Source organism: Sceloporus occidentalis, unplaced genomic scaffold (assembly GCF_023333645.1).
Source record: "Sceloporus occidentalis isolate IW3139 unplaced genomic scaffold, rSceOcc1.0.p SCAF_3, whole genome shotgun sequence".
NCBI lineage: Eukaryota > Metazoa > Chordata > Lepidosauria > Squamata > Phrynosomatidae > Sceloporus > Sceloporus occidentalis.
This window is the reverse complement of record NW_028316983.1, coordinates 64,552,795-64,580,685: the sequence shown is the minus strand read 5'-3', so window position 1 is coordinate 64,580,685 and position 27,891 is coordinate 64,552,795. Positions and strand designations below refer to the sequence as shown.

The following is a 27,891-nucleotide window of genomic DNA, read 5'->3' as shown; positions in this document are numbered from 1 at the left end:
GAAGAAACACAGACACCAGCGCCATGTTACAAAGCCTGTACAATTTATTTACAGTTTGACATTCCTATTTTGTTGTTGGGCTTTATATCTCTAGTCTATGCAGTATCTAAAAAACATTCTAATAGCTTTCCAGTGCAACATATGAAGGAACTTATTCTATTTGGTAGCTACATATTTACAGCTGTCCACAAATCCTGTAAACATTTTGTCAAGTATTTGTCATATTTCTCCACTCACACACAAATATCCATGCACAGAAATGAAATGAATTGTCTAGATGACACTTGGGCCCTTATCCTGATGATCTGTGCACCCATGCCTTTAACCTCTGTTTAATTCCTCAGACAAAGTTTCTCCAACATAAAATGTCATGGTGTAAGTCCCTTCATGACTGCTATTTCAGATTTTGCACCCTCTTTGTAACAAGTCCTTTTCTAGATTTTTACATCAAAGGTCTTCTTTATTCTAGGAGGTGCCATGGAACCTGGCTGCTGCTGGCTTGGGTTTCTGTCCCCACCTTTTGGTTGACATATACATTCCTTGGAACATACATTGCCACATGAATTGGTGTGGAACACAAAAAATCAAGGAATTAATATACAGTTAGTTTTTAAAGTGCCAGTGTTTGACATCTGAATATGTTAAGAGGCAATTGTGATCCAACTATGCATTTGGAAGTCTTTGGCCCATCAAACTTGAGTGAATGAAAATGTAAACTTGCAGGTTTTTAAGAACCCACCGACCTGTCTACATAGTTATTTTTCATCAGTATTTGGTTGGCCTTGGTTGGCCTTGCAAGTCTGAATTGTGCTCAACAACTTTTAAAATTCCTTTCAAGTAACGCTTTCTTCTATCCCACAGATCGTATGAATCTCCAACATTAAAACAAGAGAGGAAAATAGTATTCCGACAGATCACAGTCACGATGGATTCTAGCAATTCCACAATAGCATGTAGCATCATCTGAGCTTTTTATCTAGCACAGTGCCTGCTTTATTATTTTTAAAGCACTGCATGGTGATGTTGTTGCTGGAAGCGGCCCGATGTACATGTTCTGCTTTTCACGGTCATAGAGTCTCTTGTCAGTTCAGTGGTTGTCATTCTCCAACAGGGATACTCTGAAAAATTTTTATTAGATTTTCTAAACCAAAAATGTAGCCATGATCTGGGCCATCATAGACAGTCTGATTATACCGTGAGCCTTTGTATGTTGTATGAGCAAAGTCTATCATATAGACATCAACATTAGGATAGCTGTTTCCCTGTGAAATGGGACAGCTAGTATGCTGACAGTGATCCTGTGAGTGATTGTCCAGAGAAATAGCCTTTTCCAGTCCCTCATAGTTTATGAGAAGTGAGCTGGAGTAGAACCTGTAAGTGCTCTGTTTTTTAATGACCAATAGCAAAGCCTTCAGCTGAGACAAAATAGGTTCCACAAGGTCTGTTCTAAAATTATTCCCATTGTGAAGGAACTGGTAGATGGCCTGCCTGAAGCCCTCAGGTGAAAGTTTCCGTCCATAGTATTTATCTTTGCAGAGATACTGGTCCGTGTCTGCCTGGTAAACCTTGAGCAAAAGAGAACAATAATCTACATTAGCCATCTGTCTTGCAGGCTGTAATTTGGTAAGATAACTTATAAAAGTTCTTCTGAAAGCCTCAATGGTATAGTTTCTGAGTGTGTCATAAACTTAATGTGTTTATACTTAGACCTGCAAGGTAGAGGAGAATGATAATGTTCTTTGCAGAGATGAGAATCGAAATACAGAGAAATTACAAGTAAGTTGGGCTGGAGCAAGATATTATACCATTTGTTACGGTGACTATTTATTTACTGCATTTTCATAGTGTCCCTCCAATATTTTCAGAGGAGTGTACTATCACTTTATTATTATGGGAATACTGTGAAGTAATTTACACAGGCATAGTTATTAAGGTTACCCAATGATCTTCATAGATAAGTGAGGACTTAAAACTGAATCTTCCTTGTCCATTTTTGGCACTCTGTCCAATACATCACCCTAACTCTATTACCTCATCTTCCTTTCAATACTAGTTGCTGAGAGACCTGCAGTCATATAACACTCTTCTTTTTTTACATTCACGTCAAACTGTAACAGTGGCACAACAGTGGAAATACTGATAGTCAGCCACCATGTTACTACCATAACTGTTCAAAGCCAGAGGGTAATGTTAGCCACAAAGATTGCTGCCAAATACCAGGGATGTCCAAAGTACAGTATGATTGTAGGTATGGCACTCTCAGTAGATCAGGCACATAGTGACCTGCTTCATCTACATCAGGTTGCATATTCACTTGTGTTGTGAGTTGGAGCAACTGTTACAGGACTTGTAACAAAAACAAACCACTGGGTATATGGTTTGAAAGTATCAACCAATTTAATCCATAGTGGGACCAGTGATCCGTCTGAGTATTGTCTTCTCTGACCAAAAGTGACTCTCCAAGCCAGTTTTCCAAGATTTCACAATGGGTTCTTATCTATCACTACATGGAGATCCAGAAATTATGGAGACATAGGGGCCATTTCATGGTACCTGATTACTGAAAAGTGGTATGAATCTATTTTAACTGCCATGGCTGCATCATAAGTTATCCTGGGGTTTATGGTCTGGTGAGTCTCTACAGCTCTCTGGCTAACAATTGTAAATGCCTCACCATAAACTGCAAATCTCAGGATTTCATAGGATGGAACTGTGCCAGTTAAACATAGTGCTATATTTGTGTAGTCTGAAAGCTCCCCCCCCCCCCCACTACTTTTATGCTATATTTTGCAGAGCAATCAATCTGTTCACTCATTTTAGTTGATAAATGTATCTGCTTTTAGAAAAATATAATGATAAATGTCCCCAATATTTAAAGCTATTAATCAACGTAGTTAATTAATACATTAAGGAAAATTTGTAGACCACAATATGCTTGCTTTATAAAATCTATACTACCAGCTAGCAACTATCAAGGGACTATGTGGTGGCCTTTCTTGGGGGTGTACAGATAATTCAGATCCATTTAAATTACTGAATTTCTTCCATCAGACAAAGGGAGCTCTATTCCACTAATGCTTATGCTAAATAGGTTTAAGATACCTCAAGATACTTTATTGGTTTGCTATGACAGACTAATATGGCTTCTCTGTGGAGATCTTTGCAACTGATTTTCAAGACTATGAGGATTATACTCTGTTTCTGCGTAAAAGAAGTAGGAATTTCATTCTAAAAAGTGTTAATATTTATGACCAAAAGTCCCCCCCCCCCCTACCTTTCTACATTAGACAACTGCCTAATGTTCTTTCTTTCTTTTTAAAATCTAGGACCAGCCTAAAGCATAGCCCTTTGGATATAAAATCAACAATGTTGTCTTTTTCCCCTTTTACTAGTATTAGGTTTTCAGTGGCAGGGGGTTGGACTGGATGGCCCTTGCAGTCTCTTCCAACTCTATGATTCTATGATAGTTTCATTTCAACCCATATTTTTCATGCTATGGAAAAATGTGTTCCCTGATGATAATATTATATGCTTTTCATTTTTTTGGCAGTACAGAACACCAAAATGAACTCTTACCTGCATGCCACAAATACGGACTCCAAGGGATGCTGATGTACTCTGTTCACATTTCTTTATGTGGCGTGCTTTTTTCTCTTCTGATGCATCATCACCATGCTGCCTGGTTCCCATTTTTAAATCCAGAATGCATGGGCATTTATATTTGGATACCACATTTTCAAGCAATAGAAATTCTGGGCATATGAGTTAAGGAAAGCATTTTAAAAACACCTAGATTTAACAGTAATAAAACATCATGATTACCTTCATGAGCATCTGTGATTGATTTCTTGTTTCTTTCTCAACCTAACATTCTGATGAAAGCCCACTACCTCAGAGCTGTCTGTTCAAAGTTTTGAATTCCGCTAAAGATCAGTAGCAGCTTTTCAGTTTTAGAGGTTACCAGTCAACCCAAAAAGATGAATAGCCTTATATGATAAAGCTTTGAGATACACATCAGGAGCTAGGAGAATCATGGATCTGTGAACAGGTTTTTCTCAATTCATTTCTTGGCCAATAAAAAAACAGATATAGAATCCGTGGAAACAGAGGTATGGCAGAGAAACCCCAAATCTAGGAGATGTAAATTTTGTTATTTGTAGATTTTAGCAAAATAGAACCTCTGTTGTATGACACCACTTAGGTATGCATTTATGCATATCTAAATAAATAATATATCTTGTGTCATATTCTAAAATGGCTGTCTTTTTGGAAATTGTTAAATCTGCACTTGCAGTTTTAAATATCATTTTCTAGATTTTTTAAATATATTTTACAGATTTTGTGGAGAATCATGTCTGCTCAGATCATTAGTCATAGTTATCTTTGCTCAATATGTTTCTCCCCCAGGACTACTGGAGTCCATAAGTGTAAATTATACATGATATATGTAGGCTGTAGTGTCTGTCTATTAGTAAAACTGAATGGGATATTGGGAATTCTACATTGCAACCTTGGGATTGTATACAATCAGTCAACAGTAACAAGAACCACCAAGAAAAAGATACGATGTGGTTTGTTCTCATTATACTTGGAAGACATGCGGTTTAGATGCTGTTTGTGGCAGTGCAGTGCCCAGGGGTTGTAGCTGTTCTTTTCTGCCTGGTTCCCATTGGCATCCTCCATAAGTGACGATACATCTTTCTGATACTGAAGGTCAGTCTGCAGTATTGCCTCCTCCTGACAGCTAAGCAAAATGGAAAAAATAAAAAATACATATTTAGTCTTCTTTGTAAAAAATTAGCAAGTGCCCCGAATCTAAGTCCCAGTGATATCAAAGGCACCTACAGCCCAATGTAAGTTCTTCTGAGTTCAATGCCACCTATTCTCTATTGTGCTTTGGACGGCAGCAGTCATAACAGAGCAATCCTGTAATGGCAACTCAGACATAAACCCCATTGAATTCAATTCCAGGTAAATCAAAAAATGAAATCCCAGTTTTTACCTATTTTTTCTTTCTTGCTGACTTTTTTATAGCTTTCTTTGAGGCCATTGATATACCTCGAATGACTAATATAGGTGCAGGCTAGTAATTTGTTTTGTGTCATTGTTCTTTTTATAAAGTTAACTTAAAATAAGTATTGTGATGGACAAAAGATGACCAGCTCTCTGTCCATCACCATCAAGGAAGTATATAAACTTTTGGTTAGCATTAGAAGAGTTTAGTATGAAAACAGAATGAACTACAAATTATTTTCAACGCCTTTTCATCTGTTAGGATGCAGTGTTGCCACATGCAGCTCCTATTTCTACTTGGAACTCTTTCACCTATAGCTGTCATTGCAAATATGAAAAATTTACAGGTTCAGTCCAAGTGTGGTTAAGGTGCATATTGCATACCTATCTTTGATGGTGCTTGTGAGTTGGTCATGATTCCACTTGACAAATGTGTGGTCACCATTACTGGTGTTTGCCTGGTTGAGTTTCTGCCATATTGTCATTGAACATTCCTTTGAGGCATTATCCAAGGAACTGCGTCTGTCTGTTTGGGGGCAGGCTATGAGGCTCAGATTGCCCATGCCATCCTTCTTGAGATGTACAGAAATAATACCTTTAAAGGAGAGAAAGAATTGTATAAACATAAGAGCAGCTGACCTCTAAGCATTCAGCTTTTCTGCATACAATACATTCGAGCAGAAGGGAGAAGGAAGGAAAAGAGTGCATAGATATTCATAGTTCCAATTAGTTCCACTGAGAACTTGAGGAAATATTTGGTTATTTCAGAACTGCTTGTAATTTCAGTACAGTCCTTTAGTTCACTATATATAATGTCTGAAATCATTATCCATATTTGGTTATGCCCCAAATTAAGTGTCTGGTTTCTTAGGACTTTGGCATACAGCATGTGACTGAAATGCTAAGAAAAAATGTTTTAAAACATCCTTCTCAAATACATTGCCTCCTCAAAATTTAGACTAGTGAACTCATAGCTTATGAAGTGATCAACAGAAAATAATGCTTTTGCCAAGATTACCAAATGTGATAGTATTTGTTGAATGAGAACCATGACTTCAACATTCATTTTTCAGGGCAAATTTTTGTATGACACTTATTATATGGAGTGACTGTAGGCCAGTGAATACAACATACCTGGAAATGGGAACACACAGGCCAGAGGAAATGGGATGATGTCTGTTGACCTGTTCTCCCCTATCCACATACTGATTTTAGGCTCACTACTGCCCATGTGTTCATGCCCTTAGGCTTGTGTTTAGCTTATGAAAACATGTTTACTGCACCCAGATAGGGAGCTACTGACAGTGCAAACGTAGTTGTGCTTTGAGAAGTTGGATTTGTGCCCTTTCATTGTTTGGAAAACAGCTCTGGCCTCTGTGAAATGCCTTTTTCTTACATCTCTGCTTACTTTGTTGTTAACTGCTCTTAGGATAACCCCAACTCATGACAACCCTGTCGATAAAAAACGCACAGTATTTCCCCATAGCAGGAAAGAATGTGACCAAGTAGTGACCACATACTTTACCTAAAGCAAGTAAGCTTTAAACACAACTGAAAAATATGGAGAACAGAATTAAAAATAAGTACTGTAAGTGATTTGAAATATCATATTGTCCAACCACACATTTGACACCTCTTTCAGCTGAAAAGACTGGTGAGTTTTCTGCAGTAAAAAAAAAAAAGTTGTAGCATGAACTCTGCTTCTCCCCTTATGATTTTTTAAAACATCTTTAAACCTGACTTTAACTGGAATACCCTTCAGATAGGGTACTATATTCTGTAAAACAAAATACATGCTACTGACATATTGATGGAGTGGGGGGATTCTGTGATGTGCAGCCTCAAAATCAACTTTTCTAAGCTCTGCTTCACTGTTAGACAAATGAAAAGCCTGCAACTGCTATAGTTTTTCTCAGTAAAATGTACAAATGAAATATGTATGAAGTAATATGTATGAAGGAAAATTAAGAAAACATAGAGACAATCAGATAAAATAAAAATCAGGCACCCAGAGAGACTCCTTAAAGCTTAATTTTTCTTATCTATATGTGGGACTGAAAACATGATAAGTGGTCTTATTATCTGCCCTTTAGATTTTCATTTGCGTATCAGATCGGCTGCTTTCCTTGTTCTAAAATAGAACAAGCTCTTTCCCACATTGCTCAGATATCACTTATGTGGCAATATGTATTGCTCTAAAATAAAACACAGTGGAAAACATAATTGGAGAGGGGAGGGTGGTTGCTCGGAAAGTCAATCTTGTTATTGGGATATTTAGAAGAGGATCTTCCAAACAAGAACAAATGTGATGATACCAGACCAGAATAGCCCACAGTTATTGTTCATCTGTTTATCTGGGGTTTACCCTTCCTCTCTCCTAATGCCCAAAGGCACAGAGCAGTTCACTGGCAGAGTAGTGTTTTTTAACCCTGGGACTTCAATCTTTCTTAGTGAAGCAGGTCCAAGCTAATTTTTTTGCACCTGTTATTCTGGACAGGCAGTGGTAGTCATTATATGCGTAAACCAAATAAAAATATACATACTAATTTTGAAGTTAGTCTGCATATTTAAGGATTCTTCCTTGTAGATTGCATATTGGTAGTGTGCTTGTATTTATCTAAAGTGTTGCACATGGTTTTTTTGTCCTTTAAAAAAAACCCAGCATCAATATTTTGTTTATTTTTATGTGCAAGACTTACAAGCAGTGGATCAACAAGGATAACAAAATAAGAGAAAAATGTGTGGTGGCTCAACAGATCCTCTATCACGTGTGAAATGCCACCAGTTGAGTGTGTAAGGAACTGCTCTTTGCACGCACAATCCAAAAACCTTCAAAGAGCTCTCCCTACCACCACTGGGTATTAAAAAATGTTTGGTGAGTATAAAATTTTACATCTCCTAAGTAGGGGAGAGAAGATGGCTACAGCTTTTCCACCTGTTTCTCCTCAACTTCTTTTGATCACCCTGCTGTAGAGTAACAGACAGAAGTGGGACAGAAAGTGAATGGAAGTGGAAAAAACAAAAGTTGCCCTGTCATCTCTTATTTCAACTTAATGTATAACAGCATAAGCTGAATGTCTGGGTTGTAACAGGGCACCTCAGAGAGCCACTGTGGTATAGTGGTTAGAGCATGGTTTCTTGGTTCATTGATGGTCTTCAGCAGATGCATGAAAAAGGATGCAAAGGTATTACATTGTTTAATTGTATTTTAAGAGGGGGGATTGAGGTTTTTGGAATATATGTTTTTTAATCTTTGTAAGCTGCCCCGATTGCATCTTGTAGAGTGGCAGGATATAAATAAATGTTGTTGTTATTATTATTATTATTATTATTCTCCCTCCCTTTTACAGTGGACCCTTCCAATCTGTGGTTGTGCAGTTCCAGTTCCACCTCACATCCACCGATGGGAAAAAACTGTGTATGTTTACAACCCATATTATTCAATGGGTAACATGCACATCTACATCATCAGTGCATCTGCACATCTGTATCTGTACATCTGTGTTCATGTTCCACCATTGAATAATATGGGATGTGGCAAACCACAGATGCTCCAATCCATGGATTGCTGGTCTGCCAGTGCATTTAGCCCACTGTATTTTTCCCTGTTACTTTGGAAATTATGCTTAGGTGCATTTGTTTGGGGAGGGTTCCATACTTTTCATCAGTTTTGCATGGAGGTCCATGATCCAAATAAGGTTAAAGTTTGAGTATTGCACTGAGACTTTTGAGGTTCAGATCAAACCCCATTGAGTCATGAAACATTTTTGGTGATCTAGGACTAGCCACTTTCTCCTAGTATGTACAGTGAGAAAAAAACAGGCAGGAGGGGGAGAGCCATAGAAGGAAAGGCTAGATATACTACTATTTTTCATCCTCATCCTCCTTCACCACCATTGCTACAGTCCAAAAGAACACAGCCTACAGGCCAGTAGATCAAACGCCTCTAAATTTCAGCCCTGGTGACTTAATGGGACTCACATGGCTGAAGTGCCAGACAACCTTTTACATATTTATGCTGTTCCCAATAAAGCCTATGTGATCACAGTTGCAGCCCCAAGAGTCTCAGATGACAGGTTACTTTTGGACATGCCTTATGGATCAAGTAGTTTTGACCTTTTGATGACAAGCTAATGACAGTGGCATCCCTTCCTAAGGACATCCCAGACACTCTGCTTGGTGAGCATTGCATTTTCAATCACTGCCTTAACTGCTTTACAGCAGGGCCAGTCAAGAGTCTTTTGCATAGCCCTGCCCTTTGAGGATTAGTCAGGAACCCTCTCTAGGCCATGTGAAAAACTCTCAGCAGTGTCTGAACTGTTCCAAGTAGGGTTGCCATTAGTCTGGACCTCCAAACCAGGACAAATGTAGGACAAAATTTTCAAATGTAGGACCTTTTTTTTGGGTCCTGCATTGAAAAAGAGCCTCGCTGAGGGGAGGATTCCTTCTCCACTTGGGCTCCGTTCTCAATAAGGACGGAGCCCAAGTGGAGAAGGAATCTGCCCCCAGGGAGGCTTTCTTTTCCCCTTGGGCTCCGTTTTTGCCAACAGAGCCCAGGGGGAAAAGAATCCTCGCTGAGGGGAGGATTCCTCCTCCGCCTGGTCTCCGTTGGAAGCAGCCCAGGCGGAGAAGGAATCCACTCCCAAGTCTCCTGGTGGGAACTCAGGACAAAGTAAGGTTGCCAGCTGTCACTGTTCTGGATGGCTGCAGTGCATCACAGCATGAAGATTCACTTTATCACTTACTGGGATATGTAAAAGAAGCCAGCTAGAAAAGCAGAAGAGTAAGGGTGACTTAGAAACTTGTCATCCTTAAGGGCAATTGTCACTGGAGAAGGTTGCTTTAAAACTGCAGTGAGGAGCCACTGGCCCCATGTTTTTCCCAAAAGCCCTTACTGCTGCTGATGTTGGGTAGTGCTGATGTGAGTTGAAGTCCAGGAACTAGAGGTTCCTCCCCCCAGTTTTACACACTCACTCTTTCCATCACCTACAGAAGATAGGATGTGAAACTTTCATTTCTGTTTTAAAATCTTAGTGACAAGCAACCAACACACTTTATTTTATCTATACTTGATGGGTAGTTGAAAAAACTCATTTTTTTATTTTTTATAATTTCCGAACATAATATAATACACAGACACCACTTATCAATCCTTGGAGGTTTTTAATCTGTGTACTTTAAATCTTATATTTTTAATTTTTAAAAAAATCTGTTACAGGAGGTTTGTGTTTTTTTTAACTTGACTGTACTTAGCTAGTTTGCATGTATTTCACATTTGATTTTCCTGGACTGAGTCAGAGGTCATAAGCCTGTCACTTCCTAGTCATTAGTACTAAGAAACTTGGACCATGTTCCTTTTTTCAGCTGCTCAAAACTTAAGACCAGTACAAATACAAGGCTGTGTCAATGCTTGCTTCTTCCACAGCTGGCTTCTGTACTATGGCTTTAAATCAAAAGTAATGAAAGAAGTAGTTGGCCCTTCTTATACATGGATTTTTTATGCACGGATTCAAGCATCCATGGTTTGAAAATGTTCAAAAAAAGTATAATGTTCAAATATCAAACCTTGATTTTCCATTTTTTATAAGGGACACCATTTTGCTATCTCATTATATTTAATGGGGCTTGAGCATCCATGAATTTTGTTATACATGGGGGATCTTGGAACCAAACCCCAGTGTATAACAAGGGTCCACTGTACCTTTAAAAAAAGGTTCTGCAAGCTTTTGCTGTAATGATCCAACCTTTTCACTATTAGATCTGATCTTACAAGTCTGTTTGCACAATCTGAGCTCAGAAGAGGGGTCCTCTTGACTTACACACACACACACACTCTTCTGAATGCCAGGCATGCTGAATCAGCATGCTCTCAGAACCTGAAAATTCTGTCTCGAGAGGGGAATGGATACAATTTTGGCTCATGAATCAATCAGTCTATTTTTGTGATTTACCCAGCATGTGGGAGAGAATCAACACTGAACTGCAGGATAGAATAACACATACTTTACCTAAAGCAAGTAAGCTTTAAACACAACTGAAAAACATGGAGAACAGAATTAAAAATAAGTACTGTAAGTGATTTGAAATATCATATAGTCCAACCACACATTTGACACCTCTTTCAGCTGAAAAGACCGGTTGAGTTTTCTGCAGTAAAAAATAAATAAAAGTTGTAGCATGGATTAATTGTGCTTTATAATAATTGGAAAAATTACTTTTTTGGACAACTCCCTGAATTCATGTTAGTTGATGGATTCTGGAAGTTGCCCCCCCCCTTCAAATAGCTAAACTATGTACACTTGTCTCATAATCCAGAGAGAAGGCCATGTTAGTCTGCTGCAGCATGAACAACCAGTTGCATGGAACCTTAATCAAATGGTAGGTACAACACAACAGTCAAAGAATCTTTCAATATATGCAATATGGTTGCAGCACACTGTCTTTTGCATTGTTCTTGCTTTGTTATGAATTGGGATTTTGGCATTTGAATTGAGATTTATTATGAATTGGGCAATCATTGTTCCAGGTAAATCAGGGGGTGGGAATTATATACGTAGTTGCAGCTCAAAGCGGCCCTAGATGGCATAGCTAATGGTGAGAAATGCTGGGATCAGCAGTCCACCAACATTAAATGTTTGCTTTTGCTTCCATTTTAGCACCCCTGCCAATTCTGTTGGGTTATGTACACTACACATTAGGAAGACAGAGCATATTTACAGAAGGTATTAGCATGTCAGAAGCATGTGTTTTTCTGTGTAGCCTCCTAGCTCTGCTCTTGTGTGTATATTTTTAAATTAATAACCACATTTATTTACTGCCATATGCAATATAAATCTGAGCAGAACCTGGCTTGAAAATAAACACAGTCTGTAATCATAGTGCATTCTAAACTAGACAGAGTGCCTAGAGAGTAGAGCTGTTCCTAGAAAAAGCAAAAAAAGTTTGACCAAAGGTCATCTAACTTGCGTTGGGAATGCATAAAAAGAGCTGTCTGCTCTATAAACAAACTCCAGAAATGATACTAACGGCTACTAGATATAAATGATGACAGTCAAGCAAAGTTTTACAAAACGGCATCATTATCTAATGGTCCCTATGCCACTGCAAAGCCTCAGGATATGTAAAAGTAAAGCCAAGATCCAGCTATGCCAGGGAGTGTTCAGATTTTCCTTTTGACTTTCAACCGACCCTTTCTCCTTGAGTGAAAGTGTTTTGTTTCTTTCTAAGGATATGTCTGCAATGCTAGGTTTGCCAGAGTGAGAACTGGAGAGGACTGCTTTACCTTTAATGGTTGTAGAGAAGAGGGAATTTCAGCAAGTGTTTCTTGTTAACTGGCCATGTGATAAGCAATACCTGTGAAATTCCCTGTTCTACACAGCCATTTAAAGGTACAGGGGGCCTCCCCTGTTTTCTGTCTGGCATAACACCAGCTTTTTTTCTTTTTCCCTTTTTTAAAAAAAGGCATGTCCTATGACATTCTGGGCTGTGTGTTGCCCACCACTATTTCAGTGGAACTTTTGATGTGGGCTGCATTTCTTTCTAGATCAGACCCATTATCTTCAGTTCCAGATCATGGAGAAACCATTACCACTTTAAAGAGTATTTAAATTTCCAGCAATGTTCCTTATGAGAAGACCACGGTGTAGTGGTTTGAGCATTGGATTATGGAGAGCAAGGTTTGAATCCATGTTCAGCCATAGCAACCCACTGGGTGACCTTGGGCAAGTCACGCTCTTTCAGCATCAGAGGAGGGCAATGGCAAACCTTCTCTGGCTAAATTTTGCCAAGAAAACCCTGTGATAGGTTCAGCTTAGGTCAGTAAAGACTTGAAGGCACATAACAATAACAAGTGTTCTTTATAGTATAGAGCAAAAAATGTTAGGAAAATTGTACCCTGTAAGCTTGCCATTTCAGAGATGTCCAATGTATCTTCCCACCCAGGCATGGGGGATGTCTAGGTTATGGTTTGGATGTGACCCACACTTCACCATGTCGCTTATGTTCATTCTCAGACCCTGTCCCTTCTCTTCAGTCAGGAAAATAACTCCAGCAGTTTATTTTTTAAAGCCTCCATTTAGGCCATCAGGAACTTGACTTATTCTGTGGAGGTCCATAAAAGCACTCCAATCTGTTGTTTCAAGGGGTAGGTGGGAATGCATCTGTAAGAAGATTTGGTGAGTGTTTCAGCCTGCTTTTCCAAGCAGTGCAGTGGGGTGTCCACCAGTCTTATATTAAAAAAAAAAACCTCTGCACTTTTTATTTTTGCTCTTGTGGAATATTAACACACAAACAGCAGGACGGGAATATCCTGGAACTATTTTTTTAAAATAATCAAGAGAATTGAGGGGAAATGACAAATTCTAATTTGCAAAGAGGTTTGCACATCAGACAACCTCTTGGTGGGCATGACTATTTGCAGAAAGAGAATTTGGAAGATTTGCCACTTTGTCAACAGAAGCATGGAGACAAAGCAAAGAATGCACATAAAGTCAGGGTTTTTCTTTCTGAATGGCTCCCAAGGGAGCAGTAGTGAGTTTAACAGGATTGTGATTAGAGAATGCTGTACATCCTCTAGATAAAAAAATTGGTGGAAGAAAAGGAGTGTTCACTCTAAGGAGCTAAAAAAGGGCACTTAAAATGCAGGGTTTCTCCCTGTCTTTTTCTCTCAAGCATCCATTTTTCGTATTACCATGGAAATTGGCCAGATTAGGGGATGAAATGTTTTTATCTTGCCTCTCTTAGAGAGAGATGGGGGCGGAAATGGTTTTGGTCTGAGCAGTTGCTCACGGTATGGTCACTGGGGGAAAATTAATTAGCAACCGCCAAGGAAGTGTGGGAGCTGAACTGATATAAACTAATATTATGAAAAAATAATACTTGGAGTGTGTGGACGGATAACCGAGGCAGCAAAGCATTCACTAGAAGAAATTCATTTTAAGGACTTTTTATTACAGTATATATATTGATATTTCCCTACCATGATCCTATATTGAAAATTATTGTTTGCCAGCTTTTTAAAAACATCTTTACTCTCTTTTTCCCCCAGATGTAATATCCCAAGCACTTAAAGTACTTGAAATTATTTCCAGACAGGGTGTCTGTGACAACACATTCTGCCATAGAGCTTACTAGCCTTCTTTTATTGTTTGTTTGCATCTCACTCTCTTTCTAAGGTGCTGCCAACATGATGCCACCTTGAAGACATTCAGACTTGTCTGCTTTGAAAACTAAACATTCTCCAATATTTCACAGATGAAAACTTGGACATGCATGCCAAGTATGTTAAAGATGGCAAAAATTATTGATGAGGAAGAACATACAAGCTAGGGGAGGCTGCAGAAGTTTGCTTTTGCCAGAGCTTCCTGGGAAGGGCAAAACTTTGCTTCCCCCATCCCCTCCAGTGCTAAGTTAATTGAGTGCAAACTACCTTTGCACTGTGAACTCCATTTGCAGCAACTGAAGTAAGCTAAGGACAAAGGGATGGATCAAAAGGCTTATAGCAAGGCAGCTGTTTTTCTCACAAAATTTTTTAATCGTGATGAAGGGACCCAGGTGACATTTTGTTTTTATATATTTAATCAGTTTGTTAGTCCTGCTTTTCAAGATCATAATTTTAGAACAAGTGTTATTATTGGTGTGCTGGGAGATGGTGAAATTCACCTTCTGGATAATCATGGAGCATCTGCTGCCTCTTTGGGAGACAGGAGCCTTACGTCAGCTCTAGAGATTTGATCCCTTAGAGATGGTAAGATGTCCTGGTGTTATGTATCTGGTTACCTAGTGCTTTATCAAATGGAGTTTTCTAGGAGACTAGGAAATGGGTAAGGGAGAGTGTTATATGTTTACATTGTTTAAAGCTTATTATAATTTCATCTGTCTGTCCCTGGCCCCAAGTGACTTTGAAGATCTTGAATTTCAGATCTTAGCAAACATAGAAGAGACGTCTTGTACAGGTTGCTTAAGCTGCATCTACACAGCAGAGTTAATGCAGTTTGACACCGCTTTAACTTTAATTCTACAGTGCTGTAGAATTCTGCAATTTGTAGTTTTATCAGATATTTAGTCTTCTTTGTCAGAGATGTCTGGTGCCACAACTAGAAATCCCAGGATTCCATAGGATAGAGCCATGAGAGTTAAAGTAATGTGAAACTGCATTAATTCTGCAGTGTGGCAGCAGCTTTAGTCATAAATAGTTCTTATATGGCACTTTTTGATTATCTGAAGATATCTCCATCTTGTATATTACAACAGAAGTCTTTTTCAAACAACTGTATAAGGTAAATGTACCCCATCACCCCCTTATTGCAGATGGGGGCTCCTGGCTTACCTAAAGTCACCTAGTGCAGTGGTTATCAACCTTTAGTCCTCCAGATGTTTCGGACTTCATTTCTCAGAATCCCTTGAAATTGCCCATGCTGGCTAGGAATTCTGGGTATTGAAGTATGCAACAATTTGAGAATCAAAGGTTGAAAACCACTGACCTAGTGCATTAATGATAGAAACACTGCTTGAACCTTGGAATCCCCAGCTTATGCTCTTAGCCACTGAAAAATGCCAACACAGTTGGCTGTAGCATGAGGTTTTTGCAGCATGAACATATCAGTCCTCTAGATGGAGAGGACTTGTTAGCCTCACCTGAGATGTACTGATAGCAAATACGCTTTTACTTTCTCATGCACTGTCTCTGAAAAAAGTCTTCAGCCCTCCCCTGTGTCTTCCACCTTTCTTGGCTGCAGCTGTGAAGATGGTGTGGCATTGCTGCATTCTGACCATTTGAGATTGCAGTTCTGAGAACAAATTAGTTGTTGCCTTGCAAATGCTTGTTCAATTAAAACCACTTCTGGTATAAAAACAACACAGGCTGCAGGTTGATGTGGCAGGTATTGGGGTCTTTTGTTTATATCCTAATGAAACTTGGTGTGGTACCAATTTAATTATAGAATCACTTGGGTATAAAATCTCATTCTGAGATACAAAGCTTGGAAACATTACTTTTTGGGGACTATAACATTCCAGAATTCCCCAGAGACAAAAGTTATGCTGCCTGCAGAATTCTGGGAGCTGTAGTCCAAAACATTACTTTTTTAAAAAAAAAAATCCAAACAATCTTTTCCAGTGAGCTGACAGCATGTTACCATGTTGTAGAAAAGAATTGTTGCCTGCCAATTTACAATTTATTTATTTATTACATTGCAATATCACCCAATACTAAAGTTCTGTCATTGCTGGGCAAATTATTCTTTCTCTCACACCACCCTTTAAAATCCTTCCGTATTTAATGGGTAATATCTTCAACTGAGCCAATGTGGAGTGGTTTCAGTGTTGGACTACAACTCTGGAGACCAGAATTTGAATCTCCACTAAGCCATGGAAACCCACTGGATAACCTTGGCCAAGTCACACTCTCTCAGCCTCAGAGGAAGGAAAAGACAAATCCTCTCTGAACAAATCTTGCCAAGAAAACTCTGTGATAGCTAGGGCTGGCATAAGTCAGAAACAGCTTGAAGGCACTTAGTAACAGCTATCTTTAATGGGTAAATTTTATCCTTTCCTTCTCTTTGGCACCCATTTCTAGGAATTTCATGGAGGATTTGTTTTCTATTCAAAATAATCATTTAGAAAAAAATGGAGTGTGAAATCTGTCTTGAGTTATTGATTATTTTGTTTTCATATAGATAACATCTTATTTCCTTTGTTGTGATCTCTATTTTGAGTCTCCGAGGTTGCTACATGCCCCTTCATGCCTCACATATACTAAAAAAAAATTGCTATGATTATCTTCTCACTGCTTTCTTGGGTTTTCAGCTTTCCCTTCATAGGCATCTAAAAACAACTGACCTGCATATTTTCAAAAAACATTCAAGATGCTCCAGATATCATCTGTACATTTACCGGATTCTGGTAGCACAGTTAGTCATGAAACTATAGAATGAGTGGTTGCTGGTTATTTTACAATAGCATAGATTCCACAGTGGACTGAACATGATTCCTTAGTGGATTTCTCTGCATGAGGCATACAGAATGGTAGCCCTCCTCTACCCGAAACACATTCTTGGCAAAGTCCGTTTCCACAGCTGCTGTTCGCTCCACCACATGTCTTTTGCTTCTGCCTTGGCAACTAAAGGAGGACAGATGGCACTTTTCTAGCACCTGTATTTGTTATAAGCACCAAACATTAAGCACAAATCCTTTTTCACTGCGAAGTTTGCAATCACATTATCTTCACTCAAAGTCCAATGGGACCTATGTCTTAATCAGTACATGTAATTACATGTAAGAAGGATTCTTGGGCCTACCTTTGTACTGAGGCGTGAATCGTTTCATTGCTGTGGGGAGAGATTCATAAAACCATTGCTCCTGGGAGACAAGGGGCTTGCAGACGGTGTAGTCATCATACTTCATCATGCTCATGTGGCCTCCAACCTGGTGGATGAATGGTTCCAGCAGGACCCCTTTCCTAGTATCCCCAAGGTCCAGATTATTCTGCACCACCATGGTGCAGTTCGTGGTACTGGAAACTTTCTCTATAGTGTGTTGAGCCTCAACTGACGAAACAACCCTACTTTTACGTCTCTCTAGCTGGAATCAGAAGTTGGCTTAAGGGTTTTGATGCCAGAAAATGAGCTCAGATCCAAAGTATGTGTGCCTTTGGGTTGTTCAGTAATCCTCTGAGAACTTCTCTGCAATCCAAAAGATAAATTGAGCAGGTCACAAAAAAGGAGCAACTTTTTTCCTCCCACCTTTCTATACAGTTAGATGCATTTCTTAGAAAAAAGACTGAACCTCAGACTTCCCAAATATTAAAGATAGCATTATGCTGACCAAGAAATCTACATATTAGCCAAGAGGAGCATGCACATTTAAGGTTACACATTTTGAGGGTCAGAGGTATTGGCTTGGACTGCAATATGGGCCCAATTTAATTTTCAAAATTGTGGTAGATGTACAGAAAGATAAGGAAATACAACTTAATAGAAATGCTATGAGGTTAATGTGACCCCCTCCCCTCAGGAGCTAAAACAGGCATCCCCACTGCTTGCTAACACCACGTTATGAATAAAACGAGTCTACTTTCTCCTTGCTAAGGAGACTCCAGCTTAGGAGAAGAACCCCAATTTGCTTACTAGGGAGCTGCTGTTGCTGCTAATGAGCTTTTTGACTTTTCTTCAGGGAGCCCAGGACCAGAATGTTCCCTTCCAAGTAGGTTATTAATAATGCTCTTAGGAAACCCCGCATGGCACATTCCTCACCCTTAAACACCATGGTGTTAGAAAAAGAAGCATCTACATTTTCCTCATGAAGTACTCCCCCACCCCTATATCTTTCTGAAAGAAATCTCACTTCAGGACACTCCAGGTCAGTCAACAACACATTTGTCATGACTTCACAAGTTGGGACATGATCTTTTTATGAGGTTTTTTTTTTTTTTTTTTTGGGGGGGGGGATAACCTTTTGCAAGAGCCAATACATGTTCTGATCTGTGAGTGCATGTGGAAAAGGAAAAACTTCTACTTAACATCCTAGTGTTGATGGACGTGGAATGTCCCGATCAAAGGTTTCTTCAGGAAAGATGGATTTACACAGGCTCACTCCATGACTAGCAGCAGCTCCTCTTGCATGCCGGCAAGCTTTCTGACACACAGGAAACTGGCAAAGGTATTCCTACCATGGAACAAGAACCAAAAGGGACACTGCACCTGCTGCCCTCTAGTCCACTGTCCAAGGCACAGGTGGCCAGTGTGTATGGAATAACTGACAACCTTGTCAAAGGGGAAACCTTTACCTTTATAGAATCTGGAATGGAAGGCATGGGCCTTCAAGGATCTCTTCCATCCAGATTCTATACAATAAAAACTATGGTTTTTATCACATCTGCTATTTCTTTGAGTATGTTGACACCCCAGAGCAGCTTGAGAGCTGTTAAATGTCATGACTCCATCCTATGGAATCCTTGGAATTGTAGTTCCACTCTCTTGAAGTACAGAATTAGAGATATCTCACTAACACCTCGCCAAATTATAAACCCCAGGAATCCATGAGTGAGAACTGTAACAGTTAAAGTGAGATTTAACTGTTTTCATGCTGTCGTGTTGCTGGAGAGTGGCTGATAGGGGTCTTTTGCCTCCGCCTAAAATAATCTAATTTCACTTGACCTCAGGATGGAATAGTGAGCAGGTAGGTCTAGTGGTTCCTCCACTAGCCGCTCACTCAGCTTTCCTGGACATCATTCTGCTAGTGTAGCAGTGTAGTATTGGTGTATGTATCCCTCCCACCATCAAGCATATATAAGGTACAATGGGGGTGGGGGACCATATGTTTTGGATTGCATCTTCCCTAATCCTTAATCATTGACCATGCTAGATGGCACTTATGGAAGCTGTTGGCCAAAATGTCTGGAGCGCCAACAACAACTGGTAAAATAGGGTTGCTCTGCCTAGGTCATAAAGCATTCTAGAAACTGACAGTGCACCAATTTAATACAGTACTTACTTGTTTCTTTTCTTACAACCTCAGAATGTGTGTGTGTTTGTTTGTGCCTTCACGTCGCATGTCAACATATAGCACCCACATAAACTTCATAGGGTTTTCTTAGGCAAGAAATACTCAGAAGTTTGCCTGTCCCTTCCTCTAAAATACAGCCTACATAAATTCCTATAAATGTGAGTATATGTTCAGGTCAGAATTTGCAAAGGCTACCTTTTGGACTACATCTTCCAGAAACCCCACAGCCAGATTGTACTTAATGGGAATTCTGGGGCTTGTTGCCTGAAGAAGTAACTTTTCTAATCTTTAGTTCAGATTCATCAGATGTTATGAAGTGGTCACTTCTGAATTTAGAAGACAGACAAATATCCCTGAAGCAATAGAAAAGATGCTCAGTTTAGCCAGTAGAGGGCAAGAATGTATGCAACTAATGCTGTAGCACAGCTAGGATCATTTTCTGCCTCAAATCTTGGCACAAATAATGCTTAAACAACACACACAGCATATTGATCTGAATGCAATGTTGCTAGTTCAAGCACACCAACTGGAAGAAAGCTCTTGCTGAAACCTAGATGGGTTATTTCCGAGTAAATATGCCATTTTAAAAACCACACCATTTTGATTTGGGACACCATATAGGTGACAAGACGCATACAAAGATGGGGCCCCTGTGGGACTCTTCCTCCCGGTGAGGTAGAACCAGAAAATTTGGCAAGAGGAATCTTTTTTTCTTTTTGGCAAGCTCTCCAGCTGGAATCCTCTCTGATGACAGAAGAAAAGTGCTGGAGTCTTGTCCTTTTTTGCACCCTAGTCCTTAATTAGTCAAAATTCTTTACTGTTGGCTACTGTCATGGCAGAACCTAACGACATTAAAAACAGACATTGCCATATACTGTGTAACTGAATATGCCAACATTCCTTCAATATTAAGTGGCCCTTTCCTTTAATATTTCCTTGCAGATTAAATAATCAGTGGTTGAAATGACATGATGGCTTATGTATTTACTCTTCTAATTCACACACAGCCCCAGTGGATGGCAATGGGTCTGTGTTAGGGGTAGGCAATTCCAGTGGTCTCCCTCACACATCTCCCCATCACGGTGTATAGTATGGTAGCTAATGGCCCTTCATAAGCGGGATGGTGAATTCACTGCAGGTTTTACTGTGAACTTTAAAGCAGCTTTCCTGTTTCGTGGACCTGTGGTTCAGCACCTTGGATAACTCCCCCTCTCATTTAGTCTAAAGCTTGGCCTGAATTCCCTTTCCCATGAAAATGGAAACCACCACCCACTATTGTGTACATAGCATAAGTCAGTGCCAGAAGTGATTGGAAGTCCACTTCCACTTTGGGGAAATTCTCTCTCTGTGTCTTTCTCTTTCTGCAGGGTTCCAGGAGTGTGGTTCTTCTTTTTTGGCTTTCAGTGTTTTTCAACAAGGGGCGAAGGTTAGAAAATGGTTAGAAAAATATGTGGGCAAACTGCCCATTCCATGCCTATATGTTCATTCAGTTTCTAAAAGAGCTAGGCTTGCCTTGAGTCATGTGCTTGTCATGCAAACTATTCCCTCCCCAGCATCGTGGTGGAAAGCACAAATGGTTCTTTTCCTGTATCCTCCTGATTTATGTATATTTGTTCAGATAACAAAACAACTGCACTGGTCTCAGTCCCTTTTTTGAGCCAATTTAGTTTCTACTGAGCTCCCAAAACCATTGCTGACATCAGTGGTTGCACAGAAGGCCACAGGCAGCTTCAAAAAGAAGTAGTAATATAGGGATGGCATGGGAAATATGCGGCCCTCTCGATGTTGTTGGGCTGAAATGACAACCATTGACTATGTGGGCTTGGACTAATGCATTCCACCATGATGTGGATGGCCACATATTCACCACACCAGTGGCAACCCACAAAGTCAGCTTACCTATCATTTCATTGTTTGCTATCTCCCCACCCCCAATAGTATGATTGCTTTCTTCTCCAAGTGAACAGCACCATCTTTTCAAAACTCATAACTCAGTGAGTTAAATGAACTGGTGATGACTCTTCTCTCCTGTAACATTACAGACCACTGGGTAATTTTAGTTTTATGGTGTGTCTGCACTGCATAGTTATAATAGTTTAATACCACTTTAAATGCCTCAGATCTCCATTACATAATCATGTGATGTATAGTTTCATGAGATACTTAGAATTCTTCTGCAGAGGACTCTAATGATAGTTCAGGGGAGTAGAGCAGAGAATGCTAAGTACCACCCCAAACTATAAATTTCATGATTCTCTTGGATGGAGCCATGACAATTAAAGAAATAGAGAACTGCTATAATTCTGCAGTGCAGTAACACTCTTTTAGTAACCATGACCCTGACACTTTTGGTGATGAGATTGTTAATCTGATCAGAACAATTGCAAAGGGAAATATTTCAGAATAGGTCAGGCAAGAAGATAGTAATATCTGCCTAAGTTGCTTGTTGCTGACCATTAAACATGGGGGCAAAAGCCTGATTATTTTCCTTCGAACTTCAGGGCTCTGTATGCAACAATTTTTGTTAATGTTCGGTGTCAAATTTAGTTATTGATTCAGCTTTGGAGTCAAATGTTCAGAGAAAAACTTATTCTGAAAGGAAACTTCCATAGAAACTGTACGTACACCCCACTAACCAAAGGTCAGATTTCTGGGAAATGCTCAGAGACTGGTGACATGTTCTCTGATCATCTAGACCCCAAATCCTTGAAATAATTAACTGATTGAAATCTGCTTTTCTCTTTGTGCACTTTGGTTTCCCATTACAGCTGGAGAATTATATACAAACACAGCCCTCCCTGTGGGCTTGTGTACAACATTGCCTTCTGGCTCGATCAAAAGCTACTTAGTAGATACTGGGAAAGATGTCATTGACTTTAGTAGTCTCTTTACATATTTCCATATGGACATTTTGTGTGCAATGTCTGAGATGTCACATTAGTCCTCTGTGTATTTCTAAGCCAGATTTTGCTCCTCTTTTCTCATCTGAAACAATAACTGTCCTGGGTGACAGAGTGCTGCAAATGAAAAGCTTCATTCTCTGTGAGGAGCCAAGCGCCAACACTGATGCCATAAATCCTTGTGTGCACAAACCCTGAGCCCTTTTAATCTTGTATTTCCTTTCCTGAAAGAATATGATGTTCATAAAGTTTATAGCTGGTCCCAGCATCCCTCATGTACAAGAGGCAAAGATACCATTTGTTTTGCTGAAGGATTTATACAGTTGCTTTGCAAAGCTGGAGGATTGCAGACACGAAGGATGGGAGCTGCGTTAGCCAGGATTGATAGGCTGCTAAAATGCTGTATCTCTTGGCTGTGATTGCTTGGGCATTTGGGATAATGGGTCTGCTGCTACTGCATTGGCTGGCATTTTGTGTACCTTTAGTTAATATTCTATGGCCATCCTACTGTCATTTATTTATAAAAAGTATAAACTGTACCTTCATCCAAAACTGGATATCTGGGCAGTATATATCACATTTAAATATTCAGTACAATAATAAAATAGCATAAAAGTTTTATCCTAAGATATATTTGGCTAAATGGCAATATCTTGAGGACATAGCTGTAAATGCCTACTTTTTCTGCATCACATTTGGAAATTGCTGGACCTGTCTATCTAACTAATTTCATACAAATTATGAAAGCCCGTGGCTTTCAATTTTCTCATTTCAGTGTGGATTTGGGCCAATTCTGCACTCACTCTTTGCTAATCTAGGTAAACCTCACAGCTCCCCATTTGCTAATTTAGAGAAAGAATGAAGTTTTTGCAACAATCCATCTGTTCTTGAAATATGAACACATTAATTCTCCTTGTCATAACTTAAAGAGCCTGAATACATGGGCCAAAATTAACTGAAAAGTGTCAAACTATTCTGGAGCCAATCTTTCTGTTAGAAGGCTTTTTCCTGTCCCATTGTCAACTTCCTTTAATAATCCTTCCATTTGATGGTGGCACCAGGATTAATAATGCCCAGAAGAGAAGATGAGACAGAAATGCCTTTCCCGGAGAAAACTTTGTTGCACGTGTTAAGAGTTCTGCAAGAATAATCAAGATATATTTCACTATGCCATTCTCCTAAACTTTCAGAGACCTAGCCATGTTAGTCTGGAAGATCAATATGCAAAGGGATCTTGTAGCACCTTTGAGATTAACTGAAAAAAGAAGCTGGTAGCATGAGCTTTCATAGTCTTAAGCCTACTTCCTCAAATACATTTGGAGTGGAGAATCCAGAGACAGACCTATATAAGCTGGTTTTGTGTGAGAATGTGTCTGTCTCTGGATTCTCCACTCCACAGACATGCATCTGAGGAAGTAGGCTCAAGTCTATGAAGGCTCCTGCTACCAGCTTCTTTCTTTCAGTTAGTCTAAAAGATCCTGTCCTAAACATGTCTTCCCCTTAAGCAGGTCTTATTGATTTTGATAGAGTAAACTTTCAAGAAACCATACTAACAACTGCAGCCTTGTTTTAAATTTGCAGTTTCTAATTTAGTTCTACTCTGGATGTGGAAAATGCCATTATTTCAAGAAATCACAGGATCCAGTGGATGTGCATAGGTGGAAAGGAGGAAGGTAATTTCCTTGCTCATGCTCCTTCAGGCACAGTCAGTGTCTGAAATATTCTGGTATAAACATCGACTTGTTGGCAGTTACTTCAGATTTATATTAGGCAAGCAGATAGCAGCTCCTCCTGTTATATCATCAAACATACTTCATCTCAAATGCAGTGACTATTTCACTGCATTTACCAGATGGCACTTAAAGCAGATTGGCTGGACATTTCCACAGACAAACACCTCAGGAGATAGAAGTTTGTTTGTTCTGATCGAATAAACTGCTCACTGACCATATAATAGCAAAGACACCACAGAAACAGTTAGGTTAGGATCAAGGTTGCAAACCCAACCCAACAATTTGAGGAAATGCTGGGTTCAGTATGGCTTGTCATGTTATCTACTTGAGTGTTTAGCAGCCTCTGAAGGCCAGATTGGGTACCATCATTATGTACCAACTTTTTGCATTTAAGCATATTTACAAGAACAGATTTCCAGAGATCTGATTTATAACATGAGCAGATTTTTAAAAAATTGTCTTGGCTTTCTCACTTGGTAGCAATGCACAGGTGTAGCAGAAGCGCGTATACATGGGAGTGGAAATCAGGACAGAAAGTTCTAGAAAGCCCTAGACAACCTCTAACACAAACATTAACTGAAAGTAACACAAATAAGTGGCATTTAACCTGGCCAATTCTGTTGTTCACCCCTCTCCATGCATTCTCTCTTAATTTTCCAAGGTGGCCTGTTTCTGTTCCAAATGAAAAAGATACATACCAGCACCAACTGCCTATGCCAGTGATGGTGAACATTTTACAGACCGAGTGCCCAAACTGCAACCCAGACCCCACTTATTTACTGCTAAGTGCCACATCCCTCTGGCTTTCTAGTAAGAAACTCTGGCAAACTCTATGCTAGGGTGACAGCATGTGTGCCCACAGAGAGGGCTCTGCGTGCCACCTCTGGCACGCGTGCCATAGGTTCGCCATCACTGCTTTTGGAACAAAAGCAAGGATTTCCATCTAGAGTCCAGAGCAAAGAGAATACCTTGATAAATATACAAGTGAACCCCAGAAGTGACTACTTACCCAGCTGTTCCTTTATTTATAGTAGGAGTATATACTGGCTCTGGTGGTTTTGTGAGTATCCCCAATTCAACAGAGGTTGTTCTGCTTTCTTTCCTTGGTACAACACTGTCTTGCTAGGAAGCCTTGCCTCAGAGTGTGAGTTAGGGGGTGTGAGAAGAAAGGGAAATGGAACATGAGGTGTCACCTGATCTTCTTAGAAATTCTTGGCAGGCATCTGTTATGTGCTGCCAACAGCTGACGCAACTGGGCCCATGGAGGGTTAAATGGAGACAGGCAAAAGGAAGAAAAACACCCATGACAGCCAGGGAAACAAGACTGTGATAATCTGGGCTGCTTTGAACATTTTGTTGCTCCTACCTAGAGTGGCCTCTAGGTAAAAGAGTGAATATTGCATGTCAATCACCATGTGCACATTTGAGAGGATACATGCTGCATTTGACGCAGCATCCCAGAGTAGAACCAGCATTCATACCACAACACAGACATGCATGCCATATTGACCTATGGGTCTAGATTCCTCCCTCCCCAGACAGAACAAACTTTTTTTTCTTATATGGGAAAGCAAGCCTTTAATGTGATGGCATAGTATGCAAGTCTTGAAGAAGAAACTATGCTAGAGATATAGCTAGATTAGAATAGCTCCCTCATTAACCTTCCTATCTTAGAATGAGGTTCCTATAATAAAATCTTCAGATTGTTCTCTAAGCCATTGGTGTCGTTGCTGCTTAGTCGGAACCTGACCTGCACTAATTCCAACACAGGGAAGGGGATAACTTTTGAAACACCCTTGAGTTGATAAATCTCACAGGCAGATAATAAGTCCTGAAATTATATCTGTTTCCTGTCCAGTGGATAGCTGGAGCAGCTTCATTTAAACAGCAGGGGTGGACAGAAGGTCTTTGCTCAGTTTTGCGGCTGGCATTTCCCAGAGCATTCTGTCCTTGCCTCCCATAATCATTGTTGGAAGACAGCATTACTGTCTTGGTTTCTCCCCCCCCCCCCCCCCCCCAACACACACCTAGAAAATTAATCTCCTTCTCACTGGCTTCTCTCCCATTTTTTGAAAAGCTCTCTGCTCCATAGGAAGTTCTTTTGGCATTTGAAGATTTTGATAAAATTGGGGTAGGAGCAGAATCTCCTATTGTTTCTCCTATAACTCACTTTGAAATCCAGCAGATGTTTGGGAACAAGCAGATTCACAGACGTCTGGTTTGAATTGTTTCTACTGTTAACCTGTATTATTTGTTGCACATGTTTGGACATTGAAATGAATGCTGTATTTTTGTGTTCGAGTGAGCAGGAGTGGTATTCTCACAAGCTGTGCACAAAGTCCTAAACTTGGAAGACCATTTCCATTTCATCCAAGCTGGAACTTAATGGAAATGTGGCACTGGAAAGTGGGATCATTGAACTGATGATTTTTTTGTCACCCATTTTGTACATTTATCGCAAGCTCACAGATCAATGCTCTCTTCATCCCTCCCCATCCTATAGTTTCATGGCCCCAGAAAGCTTAGTCTTTCAGTTAATGAGCATTTTAAGCATAACAGTCTTGTTTCCTTTTGTGAGGGAAATTCAGGGTCACATATCTGGACCAGATCTAAAGTCTACATTGCTGGATTTCTTTTTCTTATGGCTAACACAACTGTCTTTGTTTTAAAGTGTGTGCTTCTCCCAAGTATATGGGGCAGATCTCTGGCTTGCATTTCTGAAAGCACCTATGTGTTTTCAGAAATGGAAATCAACTGCTTGGTCCCTGTATTCATTACCAGGTATAAGCTGATACCTGCCAGTGATTCACACAGTCTGCAATCTCTGACTTCAGAATGAATTTTACCGCAAAGTTTATGGCCACAGCATCTGGCCTAAATTTTTGGACTTGTTTGTTTCTTCCTTTGCCCTCTGGTTTGTTTGTTTGGTATTACCTAGTCTGTTGAAGAGTTCTGGAGAATTTGAAAGCTTACACAGCTTTGTGGCATTTTGGTTGGTCCACATAAAAATATTGCTTAACAGTGGATCTGATTTTCTTTTTCTCTCTCACGGTCCAACACAGTTATTCTTGGTATCAATGATGATAGTGGGGGTTTTTTTTTTTGGGGGGGGGGGGAAGAGGGATAGGTTTCATGCACAGTGTCTTCATAATAACACAGTTTATACCAAACCATGCCACATGATGTGCATAGGAACATCTATCTAGTAAAGAAAGTGTAAGTTCAATGGCAGCATCATTCCTGCTGCTTCACTTAACAGCTGAGGAGGGTGAGGGGAAGCAGATTGTGTCCATGAGATTTTTTTGTTTTTTTGAACCAACTGTAAAGAGAACTCCTGAATTTTTAAGAAGTATTAATAACATCTGCAGGATATAAAAGGTAGATAGTGGTTTATGTTTTGTGAAAGTGGTGTATGTGAGGGAGGATCATTGTACTGGTGATCACATTGTGTGTGTGTGTGTGTGTGTGTAGGTGTAAGGGGTGGGGGAGAAATATATAGGTACGTCTATGGATATATATGTGCTTTTGTGTCCTACACAGCCAATAGGAGCTGCAGAAGAATTATTGTAATTGAGGAATTGAGGAAAGAGAAAACACTCAGTGTTGGAGACTAGGTCGTTTATCAGACGAGGTTTCTGCAGCTCAGATCTGGGGCTTCTGCAGATTGGGCCATTCGCATTGACATGATAAGGAGAATGTATTTTCATACCTGGTTGCTCTTCTGTTGCCCTTCCGAACTGAGG

General features: G+C 39.8%; 1 protein-coding gene across 2 annotated transcripts; it reads right to left on the bottom strand.

Moving 5' to 3' along the window:
* Positions 1–27: 27 nt before the first annotated feature.
* Positions 28–25,278, bottom strand: IP6K3 (inositol hexakisphosphate kinase 3). 2 transcript variants are annotated; one of them, XM_089514720.1, is made up of 6 exons: positions 25,158–25,278; positions 17,310–17,693; positions 5,398–5,608; positions 4,566–4,744; positions 3,577–3,752; positions 28–1,565 (listed from the first exon to the last, which is right to left on the bottom strand). In XM_089514720.1, exons 2-6 carry the CDS (start codon positions 17,506–17,508, stop codon positions 1,098–1,100), a joined length of 1,233 nt encoding a protein of 410 aa, XP_089370846.1. In that variant the 5' UTR covers positions 17,509–17,693; positions 25,158–25,278; the 3' UTR covers positions 28–1,097. The 2 variants fall into 2 exon arrangements, with proteins under 2 accessions (XP_089370846.1, XP_089370847.1); XM_089514721.1 differs by lacking the exon at positions 17,310–17,693.
* Positions 25,279–27,891: the final 2,613 nt, after the last annotated feature.

Bases quoted from the DNA above. Each gene is read 5' to 3' on its own strand.
- IP6K3 (XM_089514720.1), bottom strand. From the start codon at position 17,508: ATGGTGGTGCAGAATAATCTGGACCTTGGGGATACTAGGAAAGGGGTC. The intron at 5,609-17,309 runs GTAGGCCCAAGA...TCTCCTTTAAAG, and splicing joins ATTCACGCCTCAGTACAAAG to GTATTATTTCTGTACATCTC. The intron at 4,745-5,397 runs GTATGCAATATG...CATTTTGCTTAG, and splicing joins ACAAGCACCATCAAAGATAG to CTGTCAGGAGGAGGCAATAC.